This window comes from Halichoerus grypus, chromosome 12 (assembly GCF_964656455.1).
Source record: "Halichoerus grypus chromosome 12, mHalGry1.hap1.1, whole genome shotgun sequence".
Lineage (NCBI taxonomy): Eukaryota > Metazoa > Chordata > Mammalia > Carnivora > Phocidae > Halichoerus > Halichoerus grypus.
In genome coordinates, this window is record NC_135723.1 from 20,040,182 (window position 1) to 20,056,657 (window position 16,476).

General features: G+C 41.1%; 1 protein-coding gene across 3 annotated transcripts in view; it reads left to right on the top strand.

Annotated features, from left to right (window-relative positions):
* PUS7 (pseudouridine synthase 7) overlaps positions 1–15,314 on the top strand; it is a 51,582-nt gene extending 36,268 nt beyond the window's left edge. For all 3 annotated transcript variants that reach the window (XM_036067435.2, XM_036067436.2, XM_078060035.1), the window contains 7 exons: positions 5,355–5,416; positions 6,636–6,796; positions 7,772–7,898; positions 8,770–8,871; positions 11,879–12,008; positions 13,349–13,440; positions 14,237–15,314. In XM_036067435.2, coding sequence (XP_035923328.1) covers positions 5,355–5,416; positions 6,636–6,796; positions 7,772–7,898; positions 8,770–8,871; positions 11,879–12,008; positions 13,349–13,440; positions 14,237–14,373 — 811 coding nt within the window. In that variant the 3' untranslated portion in view covers positions 14,374–15,314. The remainder of the gene's footprint in view (positions 1–5,354; positions 5,417–6,635; positions 6,797–7,771; positions 7,899–8,769; positions 8,872–11,878; positions 12,009–13,348; positions 13,441–14,236) is intronic.
* Positions 15,315–16,476: the final 1,162 nt, after the last annotated feature.

Below are 16,476 nucleotides of genomic sequence, written 5' to 3' on the forward strand. Positions count from 1 at the left end.
TAGGCGTCTGACTCTTGGTTTTGGCTCATATCATGATTTCAGGGTTGTGGGATCAAGCCCTGCGTAGGGCTCCGCAATGAGTGCAGACTCTGCTTGAGATTTTCTCTCTCTGCGCCCCTCCTCCTGCTCTCACACGCTTTCTTTCTGTCTCTCAAATAAATAAATAAAATATTTAAAAAATAATAAAGTTTTAGAAAAGCACAAAATGATAAAAATCTGTCATATAGTATTTCCTCTATTTCTTTGAGGCAGTATTGAGAAGGTTAAAAGTTCAGGCCGTTCTGAGCCTCAGATTACTCATCTGTCAAATGGAGATCATAATGCTAACTGCACAGGGTGGTGAAAATGAAGTGACGTGATATTTTTGCAGCACCTGTTGCTATATCTAGGATATAGTAGGTGCTCAATAAGTAGATAGTAGTATTTTAATACTAAAGCATACTAACCAGGGGGGCCTGGGTGGCTTAGTTGTTAAGCATCTGCCTTTGGCTCAGGTCAGGATCCCAGGGTCCTGGGATCGAGCTCCGCATCGGGCTCCCTGCTCAGCGGGAAGCCTGCTTCTCCCTCTCCCACTCCCCCTGCTTGTGTTCCCTCTCTCGCTGTGTCTCTGTCAAATAAATAAATAAAATCTTATAGATAGATAGATAGATAGAGCATACTAACCAGAGAAAGAATTTTTGCTGAGAAGAAAACTAAAGTAACTAATAATCATTATTATTAGATAATAAATGATAATGTTTTCAATGTTTAAGGGAAGACTATCAACTTTTGGCTTTTTAAATTTTGTTTTGTTTTGTTTTGTTTTAAATAGCATTTTATTTATTTTTTAAGTAGGCTCCATGCCCAGCTTGGCGCTTGAACTCATGACCTTAAGATCAGGAGTTGCACGCTCCACTGAGGAGCCAGCCGGGCGCCCCACACTGTATCAGCTTTTTAAAAAATATTTCATTTATTTTAGGAAGAGAGAGCGCAAGCGCGAGTGGAGTTGGGAGGTGGTGGGTGGAGGAGAGAATCTCAAGCAGACCCTGCCCTGAGCGCAGAGTCCTCCACGGGGCTCAGTCTCATGACCCTGAGATCATGATGTGAGCCGAAACCGAGAGTCAGACCCTCAACCAACCGAGCCACCCAGGTGCCCTGTATCAGCTTTTGAATTCGTAGTTAATTTGGCAGAAGAACAGCCATGGGACCCTGCAGATTTTGTACTCCAAAGATAATATAAAATGGCTAATGAAAATGAGATCAGATTTATCAAAAACAAACAGAAAGGAACAAAAATTGCATTGTAGGCCCTAAGTATACAGTCAGTATACAGTCCAGTCAGGATTTCAGACTAACAGTTTCCATAACATAGGAATATTTCCTAGCTTCAGAGCAGCCCACGGTTACCATCATAGGACCTCCTAAGGAAAAAACAAAACAACCCTTAGTTTATAGATTAAAGATGGAAAAATGACTTATATCTAAAATTTTTTTTTTTTTTAAGTTGCTGCTGATCTCTCATCTCCTCTTCTATTTTTTTTTTTTTTAAGATTTTTTATTTATTTATTTGACAGAGACAGACACAGCGAGAGAGGGAACACAAGCAGGGGCAGAGGGAGAGGGAGAGGGAGAAGCAGGCTTCCCGCCGAGCAGGGAGCCCAATGCGGGGCTCGATCTCAGGACCCTGGGATCATGACCTGAGCCGAAGGCAGACGCTTAACGACTGAGCCACCCAGGCGCCCCTCTAAAGTTTTTTTAAAGAACTCTTACAACTCAAAGACCAAAGAGACAACAGTCTAAAATAGGCAAGTGATCTGAGTAGACATTTCTCCAAAAAATATAGATTAATGGCCAGTAAGCACACAAAAAGATGCTCAACATCATCAGGGAATCACTAATCGTTAGGGAAAAGCAATTCAAAACCACAATGAACTATCACTTCAGATCCACTATGATAGCTAAAACAAAAAGACAGACAATAACAAGTGTTGGTGAGGATGTGGAGAAATTGGAACCCTCATGTGCTGCTGGTAGAAATGTAAAATGGTATAGCCATTTTGGATAACAGCCTGGCTAGTCCCCAAAAGGTTCGGTGTAGAGTTATTATATGACTCAGCTGTTACACTCCTAGGTATATACTTAGGAATTGAAAACGTGTTTACACCAATTTTTTGAAAACAAGAATTTACACCAATGTTTATAGCAGCCAAAAAAATTGGAAACAACCCAGATGTCCCATCAACTGATAAATGGATAAACAAAATGTGATGTATCTGTACAATGGAATGTTATTCAACAATAAAAGAGAATGGAGTACCGACACCTGCTACAACATGGATGGACCTTGAAAACATGCTAAGTGAAAGAAGCTAGTCACAAAGGGCAAGGTATTATAGGATTCATTTATATGAAATATCCAGAATAGGCAAATCCAGAGAGACAGAAAGTTGATTAGTGGTTGCCTACATTTGGGGGAGGGGTAATGGAGAATGACTGCTGCTGGGTGTAGTATTTCTTTTTGGGTGCTAAAGATGTTCCATAATGATTGTGTAATGTTACACAATTCTGTGAGTATACCAAAAGCCATTGAATTATGCACTTAAATGAAGATGAATTACATGGATATATGAATTATCCATATACATGGATATATGAATTATATATTTCTTTGTTAAGGGAATAAATCCTTGCATACGTGGTCAAATGATTTTCGACAAGGGTGACAAGACCATTCAACGAGGAGAGCACAGTCCTTTTATTTTTTTAAGATTTATTTATTTATTTATTTATTTGACAGAGAGAGAGACACAGCGAGAGAGGAAACATAAGCAGGGGGAGTGGGAGAGGGAGAAGCAGGCTCCCGCTGAGCAGGGAGCCCGATGCGGGGCTCGATCCCAGGACCCCAGGATCATGACCTGAGCCGAAGGCAGACACTTAACGACTAAGCCACCCAGGCGCGCCGAGGACAGTCTTTTTAACAAATTATGTTGGGGAAATTGGATATACACATAAAAAAATGCAGCTGGATCCTTCACACCATCACAAGTTGTCTCACACCATTTATAAGAATTAACTCAAAATAGTACTGAACTTTCATGTATGTGGTCGCATCTTCAGAAACTATACCACGTGTTGGCAGACTTTTCCTGTGAAGGGCCAGACAGTAAATATCTTGGGCTTTGTGGGCCATGGACTGTTCATAGCAGGTGCTCAGCGCTGCCATTACAACAGTGTGAAAGTCATACGCACGCAGTGTGTCCACAGATGAGCACGGGTGTTCTACAGGAAACCTAGTCACAAAATCAAGTGGCCAGCCAGGTAACAGAGGTTTTTGAACACTGACATCTTCTATGATACCTGACAGACCAGTGCCCAGTCCTGAACTAGTTCTCCACTCTCTAGAGGTGTTTCGGATAGCCTAGCCAGCTCCATAATGTGTCACCCAGGAGAATACTGAAAGACTGATAGAGCGTGGCTTGTTCCAGGACTGCAAGGATGGGCAGCAGTAAGAAATCTGTTATGTAATTAATCGCACTAGTAGATAAAAAATCCACATGATCATATCATTGGATACTAAGCAGCATTTTATACAGTTTAATATGCAAAAATATCCCATATAGGTTAACTTAAATATGAAAAATAAAAATCCCAGTTAACTAAAAGAAACAAAAATTAGTAGAAGGGATTTCTATATTCTTTTGGTGGGGAAGGCCTTCCTTTTTTTAAAGATTTATTATTTTAGAGAGAGGGACAGAGTGAGTGGGTGGGGGGTGGGGGAGGATGAGAGAGATAATCTCAAGCAGACTCCCCGCTGAGCATGGAGCCCAATTTGGGGCTCCCTGTGGAGCTCTATCCCACAATCATGAGATCATGACCTGAGCCAAAACCAAGATTTGGACACTTAACCAACTGAGCCACCCAGGTGCCCCTAGAGAAGGCCTTTCTAAGCATGACTCCCAACACCAGAAATCTTAATTGGAAAAAAAAAATTCAGATATGATGCACAGAACAGAATTCTCGTATGGCAAAATACAATGTAATAAAAGTTAAAGGAAAAATTGGATATGCTTATAGATGTTTCAAAAACGTCATGGTGGCACCTGGTTGGCTTAGGGGAGCTCGTGACTCTTAATCTTGGGGTTGTGAGTTCTAGCCTCACATTGGGTGTAGAGATTACTTAAAAATAAAATCTTTAAGGGGTCCCCTGGGTGGCTTAGTCGATTAAGCATCTGCCTTTGGCCCAGGTCATGATCCCTGAGTCCTGAGATCAAGTCCTGCTTTGGGCTCCCTGCTCAATGGGGAGTCTGCTTGTCCCTCTGCCCCTCCCCCCCCACTCATTCCCTCTCACTTTCTGTTGTGCTCTCTCTCAAATAAATCTTAAAAAAAAATAAAATCTTGGGGCGTCTGGGTGGCTCAGTTGTTAAGCGTCTGCCTTCGGCTCAGGTCATGATCCCAGGGTCCTGGGATGGAGCCCCACATTGGGCTCCCTGCTCAGCGGAGAGCCTGCTTCTCCCTCTCCTACTCCCCCTGCTTGTGTTCCTTCTCTCACTGTGTCTCTCTCTGTCAAATAAATAAAATCTTTAAAAAAAAAAAAAAAATCTTTTTTTAAAAAGTCATGAAAAATACTCTCTGAAGTGTTAATTTAGATAATATTAATTAGATAACAGGTAACCTTTCTTATATACTATGTAATTTTTAAGAAGCATATATTATAGGGGCGCCTGGGTGGCTCAGTCGTTAAGCGTCTGCCTTCAGCTCAGGTCATGATCTCAGGGTCCTGGGATCGAGCCCCGCGTCAGGCTCCCTGCTCCACGGGAAGCCTGCTTCTCCCTCTCCCACTCCCCGTGCTTGTGTTCCCTCTCTCGCTGTGTCTCTCTCTGTCAAATAAATAAATAAAATCTTTAAAAAAAAAAGCATATATTATCAGCAAAAATAAAGATATTTCCATTTTGGCAAGAATAATAGGAAGGATAAAGTGTTATTTATTCTGTTTGTTTAAGCAAGAAGGTATTTAACAAGGGGGAGAGATTTCTTGAGAAGTTTCAAATAAGTTTTACTGCAGAAAGACTTAACTTTGATTTAAACATATAATACCATGTATAACAGCTTAATGAGTTGGTAGGATTTATACTACTAGCATTTTAAAACTGACGTGATACTAAATGTTAATGAGTAAACATGCTCTTCATTTTGTTCTCTTTTTTAAGTTCCTTTGGCATTTACATTTGAAACCTTTATCATTATATTAGTTTTTCAACTTACTTTTACATTTAATAAAATATATAAAGTTAACATGATTTGTTACTGCACAGATTTTGACATATAAAATTCATCGTACTGCAAAATTAAGTAAAATAAATGATGTTTAATTTTAGAGCTATCCTACAGAATTCCTGGACTGAAGTCATGGATTTAATATTGAAACCCCGTTCTGGAGGTGAGAATAAAATTCATGTTAATTAAAAAAAATAGAATATCTTGTTAGGTATTCATGGAATTGCTTTGAATAAAAAGTATGTGTGCATATTGGGGGTAGTTTTTTCAGAATTTAAAGATTGTTTTTACAGTAAAATAAAAAGGATAGTTCATTTTTTCATAAATTATATATGTGAGATTTATAATTTATATCCTGTTTTCATCTAATTTATTCTTTGATAAATTAATACGTTTATTTCCTTTTCCCCATGCACTACTAAATCTCTGAACATGCAGGAATCCAGACACGTTTCACTTGTGGTTAATTTGTTAAAGCATAGTGTAATAGAATGTAAAAACTGGGCCAAAAAATGTTGAGGTATTTGAAGAGTTTGTAAAAAAAACTTCCCAGAAAGTACCTCTGCATTCATACTGTATAAAAAAAGATTTAAATACTACTGTACAGGGGCACTGGGTGGCTCAGTCAGTTAAGCGTCCAACTCTTGATTTCAGCCCAGGTCTTGATCACAGGGTCGTGAGTTTAAGCCCCACATTGGGCTCCGTGCTGGGCATGGAGCCTCTCAAAAAAAAACAAAAACAAAACAAAAACAAAAACAACACAAATTATCAAAACAATTACGCCCTTTGGGTAGTTATTCATTTGCAAATTAAAAGAGATAAAGTTGTCTAATTTTAAGGAGAGTGGCCTATTAAATTTGCCAACACAGTAGAAAAAGAGAAGGAAGAAAGGACTACCTGGGTTTTGTCTTGTGTTGAATCAGCCGTGATCATGGAACAGTAATGGTCTTTAAATCCTGGGGTGGGGGCACCTGGGTGGCTCAGTTGTTAAGCGTCTGCCTTCAGCTCAGGTCATGATCCCAGCGTCCTGGGATCGAGCCCCTCATCGGGCTTCCTGCTCAGCGGGAAGCCTGCTTCTCCCTCTCCCACTTCCCCTGCCTATGTTCCCTCTCTTGCTGTGTCTCCGTCAAATAAATAAAATCTAAAAGAAAGAAAAAAAAATCCTGGGGTGGCAGTAGGTGGACAAAGCCGGCTCGTTCAGTACACTCTGCCTGTCCCGCCTTTTCACATTCTGATGGGTATTCGCTGGTGAACAGAAGCTGTTCAGAGTACCTGTATTACAAAGAGCATTTTCTAATTTTGTGTTCTCTAGGAAGCCCATTAAGTTATGGAAATCTATCTATTTGATAAATTGTTTCAATCACAGCTTTTTTTTCCCCCAGCCGAAAAGGGCTACTTGGTTAAGTGCAGGGAAGAGTGGGCGAAGACCAAAGACCCAGTTGCTGCCCTCAGAAAACTTCCTGTCAAAAGGTGTGTGGAAGGGCAGCTGCTTCGAGGACTTTCAAAATATGGAATGAAGAATATAGTCTCTGCATTTGGCATAGTGAGTGCTATTTGTGAAGTCAGGCGAATGACTTGAGGTGGCTTAATGCTTTTTAAATTTTATCTTTAAGTATTTTACTAAATTTTGAAAGAGCAAAAGGGAAATAAGGATCCTTTGGTGATCTCTGAGTGCCGTGTTACCCGAGTGATCCTTGTTTGTACCCTGAATGGCGATGGGGGTGGTGGGTGGGTGGGGGAAATGTTGGCAATAATTATTAACATTGACGGCATGAGAAAAGCATTAAAGTGGAAAATATTATCTGCAAAGAAATTATATTAAGCATCTTGGTACTTAGAAATTCACAATCCGTCTTAGAGGTTATTTCTTGATCATTCTCCAGCATCAGCACTGTAACCTACCGAAGTAAGAGGTTGCACGAGAAGTGGTTTAAATGATCGCGTTTCTTTGGTATCTTCGTGGTGGTTCCAACAGTGGGTCCCATCTTGGCATGTGTGGCCTGTGCTAGTATTCAGATATCTATACCCAGAATAGACTGAAGTTGAAGAGTTAAACTTCAGTCTTATTTACGCTTCCCCAGGCAAACAAAAAAAGCAGAATTTTTGCTACGTGAAATTAGTTGTCCATTCAGTCATCTAGGTTTTCTCCTTCCATGGAATTATCAGGAAGAAAACACTGTTTGCTCTGTAAGTGATGTGTAAATTTCTACAGTTTGAGCACTGTGTCTTTGATTCAGGGTAGAGGTTCTCCCAGCGTTGCTTTATTTGCATGAAAGCATGGCAACCACTGCATTCGGAGCTGACTGTGAACACCCGTAGTCAGAGTCAGAGGGGTTCTGTCTCTCATACTGGGTGCTGCACGTCAGTCACTGTTTCTGTCAGCTATTAGAAAAATGACAAGGTATGAGCTGCTTATCCTGGGGTCACCACTAAACAAGTGAGATATCTTGGAAAGTACAGTACTTTTAATATTCAGAATATGTATTTTTTTCCTTCCCCATTTTTTTCTTCCTTCCAGATACCAAGAAATAATCGCTTAATGTATATTCATAGCTACCAAAGCTATGTATGGAATAACATGGTAAGCAAGAGAATAGAAGAGTATGGACTGAAGCCCGTTCCGGGTGACCTTGTTCTCAAAGGAGGTAAAAAGGCAGATATCCTCATTATTCCACCCAACTAGAGTTGTTTGACACTGGTGCTTAAAATCCAGCCTGGCCACTACTTAAGAGAGAGCAAGAGATGTCTAGTAAGGTTGAAATGGAAAGACATTGTAAACTCAGATTGAACAGTTTGGATCTGTGTCTTTAATGAAAATATATATCCAGTTTGGGGCATCTGGGTGGCCCAATAGATTAAGCATCTACCTTCGGCTCAGGTCATGATCCTGGGGTCCTGGGATCGAGTCCCCCATCGGGCTCCCTGCTCAGCGGGGAGTCTGCTTCTCCCTCTGACCCTCCTCCCTCTCATGCACTCTCTCATTCTCTCTCTCAAATAAATAAATAAAATCTTTAAAAAAAAAAAAAGCAAACATTCTAAAAAATTGAGGGTGCAGCTGAGAAATAAACTTTTCTCTTTTTTTTTTACTTTCCACTTGTTCTCAGTCCATGATTTTTATTTCTTGGGTAGAGCAGAAAAGACAAAAACATCTCTAACTTCATTTCTTTAAGCTTTGTAGGCCACTCAGCCATGTCAGCTTGCACTTCTGACTTCTTAGATGTGTATAATTTTAGAAGATCAGGGGTACCTGGGTGGCTCAGTTGGTTAAGCAACTGCCTTCGGCTCAGGTCATGATCCTGGAGTCCCTGGATCGAGTCCCGCATCGGGCTCCCTACTCCACAGGAAGCCTGCTTCTCCCTCTGACCCTCCCCCCTCTCATGTGCTCTTTCTCTCATTCTCTCTCTGTCAAATAAATAAATAAAAAATCTTTAAAAAAAAAAAAGAAGAAGATCAGGCTCATGCAAATATTACCTATTTTCATAATTTTTCTTAATTTCTCTATTTGTGACTTGGCAGCTACAGCCACCTACATTGATGAAGAAGATGTTAATAATTACTCCATCCATGATGTGGTAATGCCCTTGCCGGGTTTCGATGTTATCTACCCAAAGCATAAAAGTAAGTTCCCTGTCTGGGGAAAATAGTTAAAACGAAGTCTGACAGGGCACCTGGGTGGCTCAGTTGGTTAAGCAACTGCCTTCGGCTCAGGTCATGATTCCAAAGTCCTGGGATCGAGCCCCACATCGGGCTCCCCCTGCTCTGCAGGGAGCCTGCTTCTCCCTCTGCCTTCCGCTCCCCCTGCTTGTGCTCTCTCTGTCTCTGTCAAATAAATAAATAAAATCTTAAAAAAAAAAAAAAGTCTGACATATTTAAGCCACTGGCCGCCAAGGGTAGAGTGAGAGGGGAAAAAAAATCAGTACTTGAAATATAATTTTAGAACTTTGATTTCCATCAGACTTGAAAATGTTTCGATTTCAAGCATTTATAAATCATGTTTACATATAAAGTCCCCCAGGAAGGGATGTATTCAGATGGATAATTAAAATTTATTTTTTTTATTTTTTTTATTTTTAAGTAATCTCTACACCCAGCATGGGGCTCAAACTTATAACTCCAAGATCAGGAGTCACATGATCCACTGACTAAGCCAGCCAGGCGCCCCTGGATGAGTAAATTAAGAAACAAAATGGTGGTGGTGGTGGCTGTCACAGCGGTAGTTGTAGTAGTACTGGTATTGTTACTAGGGTTCCTGTTATTACTGGCATTATTTAAATTTCTGAAATCCACTAATGCTTATTAAAGATAGGAAGGCTTTGGAAAAAGTCACTGAGAAAGTGAATGGATAGTTCTACTTTAACATTGCTTCTTTTAGCCTTTTTTAAAGGCTAAAAAACTGTGTTTTAAAAGTCAACGAGCACAGAAGTTTATAGAGTGAAAAGTTAGAATTCACCACCCTTATTTCCCATTCCCCACAGGCTGTTATTAATTACTTCCGTTACCTTAATGGATTAGGGTTGGGGAGGTTGTGGATTGGAACTTTCATTGTTCAAGGATTCAAAAATTGGGAAAAAGAAAGCAGCTCTGAACATGGGACCAGCTTGGTGGATCTGACCCTGGAAATTTACACCTAGCCAGAACTGGTCTGTGGGAGGTTATTTCTTGTAAAAAAATCTTTTCTGTTGGAGCCCTTGGGTGGCTCATTCAGTTAAGCATCTGACTCTTGATCGCAGCTCAGGTCTTGATCTCAGGGTCGTGAGTTCAGGCCCAATGTTGGGCTCCACACTGGGCGTGGAGCCTACTTAAAACAAACAAACCATCTTTTCTCTCAAGGGACCAGAATGAATTTTCCTTGTCAGTGTTATATTCCTTGAAATTGTACAAGTTATAGAATGATTAGGTATTAACACCCTTCTTTGATAATGCAAATACTTAAAAAAGTTAGTCATCTGCCACTTCCATGTTGATTAACACAATCAAAATGCTGTGCTCCTAATATTTATGTGAGGTTGACTCCACTGAGGGACAGGAGTAGAGACGAGGAGGAGAAAATGACAAGGGAGATGAGGGAGGGGGCAGGGAAGTTCTTCCTACTCTGATGACGCAGTGAGGCCCCAGGGAGGCACTGATACCAGGAACTGGTGAGAAGGAAAGCACTTAAGATGCTCAGAGCTTCCAAGAAAGAGAAAGTAAACATTCTATTCTTCTTTCTTGTACCTCTCAGGATCAGAAATGTGGGCTAATACCAGTTATCTATAAATTCAGCACAGCCTTTGACCAAGCTGTTCATGAAAACCTTGTGACTAAGATAGGGGCTCACAGACTGGATGGGTGGTGGTTCGGGCCTGTGGGTTGGTAACATACGCACATTCGGTGTCCAGCAATGCTCAATTTGGGATCCGTGTTGTCTTATAGGTGTGTTGTGAGTCTTTCCTTCACCCTGGTCTACCCAGTATTTTTTATGAATAACTTGAATAAAGAAATCTGTTTATCATGTTTGCAAATTATGTTACCCAGAATGGTTAATACTAATTATATGAAAAATAGGTTTTTTAAAAGAACCACAGAAGGCATTGAATAGGGTTAAATGTAAATTGTTACTTTTGTAAAGGCCTAGTTTGACAGTCTACATAAAGTATCTGGAGTTCTTACGGAACATCAGGCTGCTATCCTGAGACCGATGAAGTGTTTTGTGGGGAATACAGAAATGGCAGAGGGACAGTTGAAGGGACAGTTGGGTGGCCTAGAGAAGAGATGGCTTAAAGGGCCAGTACTCATGAGTGCACGTGGAAGAGCGCAGTGAATCGGCCGTGTTCCAAAGCAGTCAACAGAAGTTCTAGAAAGACAGATTTCAGCTTGGAATAAGGAACTTCTAACAGTTGTGTTTCTCACGAAGAAGTGGTTACCCGTAACTGGCCCCAGCAAGCAAAGGCTAGATGACGGTCTCTCTCGGGTGTTATAAAACAGAGTCCACATCAGGTGCAAGGCTGAGCTCAGATGGTTTTCCCAGGTCTTTTATTTTTATGTATATATATTATTTATATCTTCCTTCCTCCAGAAAGAGTTTGAGGCCTCTGTACATGGTCTTTTCCAACTCTGAGCATGTATAAATTGTAGGTGAATAACTTCTGATGAAATGCTTTTTGTAGGGGCTCCTGGGTGGCTCAGTCGTTAAGCGTCTGCCTTCGGCTCAGGTCATGATCCTGGGGTCCTGGGATCGAGCCCCGAGTCAGGCTCCCTGCTCAGCGGGAAGCCTGCTTCTCCCTCTCCCACTCCCCCTGCTTGTGTTCCCTCTCTCGCTGTGTCTCTCTGTCAAATAAATAAACAAATAAAATCTTAAAGAAAAATTAAAGAAATGCTTTTTGTAGTTAGCTTAAGAACCTTACGCTCCAGATACTCTGGTTGCTTGCAAGAGATAACTTAGAAGTTGGTCCAACCTCAGCTGGAGACACCTAGTCCTGGGAGTAAGTCCCTCAATTTTGATTACAGAGAACAGGATGGATTATAAATTAGAGGGACTGGTTTTGTTAGGACGATCTAACTGAATTTACATGTTACTCTCTTTGTAGTCTAGCTGAAGGTAGCTTGCTGGCATGCTGCATTCCGACTAACTTTTTGTATTTTATAGTCAGTGAAGCCTACAGGGAAATGCTCACAGCAGACAATCTGGATATTGACAACATGAGACACAAAATTCGAGATTATTCCTTATCAGGAGCCTACCGAAAGATCATTATTCGTCCTCAGAATGTCAGTTGGTGAGTGATAGTCTGGAATAAAATAGAACTGAATTATTATGTGAGATTGAAAGCTTTTGCATCATCTGTGTATTTTCCAGTATTTACAACCTGGTGTAGAAGTGCTACTTGGTATTATTACTATTATTATTATTGCTACTACTTGGATTTTTCAAATCATCAGGAAACAAATGAGTGAAAGTGGTTAGGTTTACATTTTATTGACCTTGCTAAATTATTGAAGAAATGTGCAGAGAATAGACTTTTTCCCTATTAATAAAAAATTGAGATTTGCTGGGGCACCCGGGTGGCTCAGTTAGTTAAGCGTCCAGCTTGGTTTTGGCTCAGGTCATGATCTCAGGGTGGTGAGATTGAGCCCCGCCTCTGGCTCCAGAGTCTGCTTGAGGGCCCTTCCTCCCCCCACTCTCTCTCTCTCTAAAATAAATAAGAGATCTTTTAAAATTCGAGATTTGCTTACAGAGCTATCCCTGAGCAAGCTACCTTTATTCAGAATTAGCTGTGGGGGCGCCGGGTGGTTCAGTCATTGAGCATCTGCCTTTGGCTCGGGTCATGATCCCAGGGTCCTAGGATCGAGCCCCGCATTGGGCTCCCTGCTCGCCGGGGGGCCTGCTTCTCCCTCTCCCCCTGCTTGTGTTCCCTCTCTCGCTGTGTCGGATAAATAAATAAAATCTTTAAAAAAAAAAAAAAAAAAAGAATTAGCTGTGAGTTCCAAACACAGATCTGTTTAATATCATGTTTCTAAAGAGAAAAATAAACGTGTATTAACTCATTTAAAATATTTCAGTACCTAATGTAAACTAAAGCTTTATTTGATAATTTTTAAAACGAAATCTTGAATTAGTTGTCCATTGCCAGGAAGTTCTCTCTCTCCTCTCTCTCCATCTCATTCTCCCTTTCTATCTTCCCTACTCTGGGTTGTGTGATGAGGTTGGCAGGGTTGGACTTGGTCCTCCCCACTCCAGAGAGCAGTTCCTCATGAGTAATGCAGTGTTGTTAGTAGTGAAAACCACTCTGGAGAAAACATAAATGCCATTATTAATTCATTCGCATCTGTGCAAAGTGTAGTACTTATCAAGTACGTATAAAGAGAATCTCTATCCTAAGGAAACATTTTATATTTTTTTTTATACAGACTGGCGTCCTTTGTCACCTTGCTGTATACTAATATAAAGGCAATACTCACATATATGATCTGACCCTGTCCTGTTACCAAATGGTCCCACCCAGAATTAGTTCCAGCAGGCCTGTGTGTTCTCCTTTCTAAGCAAACGGCAGCAAGCAGCTTAGTACTGTTTATGGTTGTTCACATTCACACTTTTCTTTCTGTATGTGTTCTGAAGGGAAGTCGTTGCATACGATGATCCTAAAATTCCACTCTTCAACACAGATGTGGACAACCTGGAAGGGAAACCGCCACCGGTGTTTGCTTCTGGTAAGTTTACTCAGTGCTCAGTTCTTTGTCAACTGTGAAATGTTTTCTCAGTCAAAAACATAAATTACGGGCGCCTGGGTGGCTCGGTCAGTTAAGCATCTGCCTTCGGGTGGATCATGATCCCGGGGTCCTGGGATCGAGTCCCTCATCGGGCTCCCTGCTCATCGGGGAGTCTGCTTCTCCCTCTGCCTCCTCCCTCCTGCTCATGCTCTGCCTCTCTCTCTCTCTCTCTCTCTCTCTCAAATAAATGAATAAAGTCCTTTAAAAGAAAGAAAAAAAAAATACTCTTGCAGTCACCACTACTTTCCACCAGCTCGGTGATTTCTATTTTGTGTTTTGTCGTCTTAGTTTCATGGTTATAGCCTGATAATTAAAATGGTAGATTTCGCTGAAAATGAAGGAACATTACAGAAGATTGTGGTGTTAGATGATCAAATATTTCCTCCACATCCCCACCCCCCCAGTTAACACAGGTGCCATGAACGGAGTCTAACGCGTGAAATTTGCATTGTTATTGTCAAATTCTTGGTGCCATTCCATTGTCTGTTTTCACTCTGTTACTTTTGTGTCACGTTTGCCCTTTTTACGAAGGTTCCAGGTAGAATTACCATAGGGATTCAGCTGGGTCGTACCCGCCCAGGTCTCACTTCCACGGTTCGCCCTCTGCGGCCCCACGGGAAGCGGCGCCCGAGGAAAGGAGCGGGGTTATTTCCTTCCTCTACAGGTGCTGTGAGTCGCCCCAGTCTGTCTGCTGCTGCCTGCCTTTTCTGACGTCCTCTTCTCTCTCGCCTGGCAGAAGGCAGATACAGAGCTCTGAAGATGGATTTTTCTCTCCCTCCTTCTACCTACGCCACCATGGCCGTTCGCGAAGTGCTGAAGGTGGACACGAGCATCAAGAAGCAGACCCAGCTGAACACCGCCTGGCTCCGCTGAGCCTTTCCCCGGACGTCCGCCCGCCTCCTGTTCAGACCCCTGGGTGGACTTCAGGTCCTTGCAGTTCAAGATGATTTGTATTTTTTCAGGTTTTTATTAGCTTAATTTGCAATATTTGTACACATATACAAGTCCTGAGGATCCTAATTCTAGCTCAGAGGATATAAATTGATCAGAATATATTTCAGGTGCTTAAGTCATAGTAAAATTATGTCAGCTTTCCTGGCTTTATCATAATTTAAAACGACTTTGGTTTAAAGTTGCAGTTTTAGGTTTTGCTACATTCTTAAAGGACAACATGAATTTTTAATGTATCCATGAATGGAGTATGCAACGATGCATTTTAAGAGAAAATGCAACAAAATAAATCTTGACTATGAATAAATAGAATACCCCACCCCTGGCTATTAATACAAGTACAGGACTCATGCTTATTTAAATGATGATAAAACATCTAAGGTTTATAAACACAAAAGTGATGTGTCATCATCTAACTCTTATACCAGGTTTAGGTAAGTGTTGATAGATCTTTTAGTTGCAATAGCTTTGCATTTATATTCTCATTGCCTTGCAGGACAGTTGCATTGATAGGACCTTTTTTTCTCGATGTAAACGCGTGCAGCTATTTTTATTAGTCAAGGTCTGATTTTTACTCTAGGTGCCTTTTATGTTCAGAACTCCTTCCACTGGACTGGTTATTTGCCCCAAGATGAATGACAGCAGAGAAGAAAACTTTAAACCTTTCCAAGGGCTCCCCCAATCAGCAGCATCAGCCTTCGTCACCTTCAGTGTAGGTGTTTCCGTTTCGGGCCCTTGTGTAAAACTTGTCTCTGGCGTGGAAGGTTAAATAGGCCTTTCCAAGTGTGTGTGTGACATAAGTGCACCGATTTTTATTTTCTACCATTTCTAAAACAAAATATAATAAATATTTTTTAAAACTCCTTTCTACTAGTTATGTTAATCGAGTAAATTATCTAAAACCGAGCGCAAATGAGAACCTTGGCCCAGACTGAGGGCAAGGAATGAAGTGAATGAGGGATCCTCAGAGATGGTGTCAGCACAAAGATGTGTCCTCGGGTGTGAGATGTCATGAGAATCATACAGTTGAGCGCCAGGCTCTATGGCTGTTGGACCATGTTGGACCATGTTGGACTGGATTCAGGCTTATTCTTCCAGTAGCACCCCTCCCTTGCTTCCCAGCGTGCTTTCTGGAGAGAAGAATGGAGAAAAGCTTCCCTACCAGGAACATCCCACCATGGCGGTGTGGGTGACAATTGTCCCAGGTCTGACAGTGGAAGACGGAGAACTGTTTTTCATCCCTTGTATTTTAATGGCATCCATCACACTGCAGAGGTGAAAAAGATTAGAAATCTCATGGGAAAGAACCCTTTCAGCTGGCTAGTTTCTAAAGAATCTTCTGGCCTACCAAAGCCAAATTTGTTAAATGTATATTGGACTGTTTGCACTTTCCACTGCTAGCGAGTTACTTTCCTTCATCAGACTGATGAGTGAAAAAGTGCTCATGAAGGGGACTAACTGCCTAATGCAAGTGCATTCAGTAGCTCTGCATTTATAAATTTACATTATTGGGAAAAAAAAGTGAGGCTAAACTTAGAAATGTTGTCTTCATCTGGGAAATACTTACGGCCCTATGGGATGAGTCCATTTTTCACTGCATTAGCCAACTGCCAGTTTGTGCATGTTTCTTCTTAAACACCGCTGGGGAAATAACGATTCAAGGCAGAGTCTTAGCACCATTTTGAGACTTGGGGACCTCCCATCTAACACCAGGGACTTGTCCGCTTGGAATAAATCATTGCCGTAGCATCAACGTCAGGACATTTTGTTGATCTTAACAAAGGGAAGACATTTCTCTGAGGCAAATTTATAAGCCTGAAGGCAGCCTCATTCTCAACATAAATATACCTTATGTTCTCAGTTTTTGCCTAAAAGAAATAATAAAAGACCATTATTTTTTATTATGATGTAAACCCAGCGCTATTAACTAAGAAGCTAAATATTCACACTCCTATTATCAACTGTTTTTATTTATGGTTTCATGTTGCAGATAGTAACTAGACAGCCATTAGTTACACTAATAAA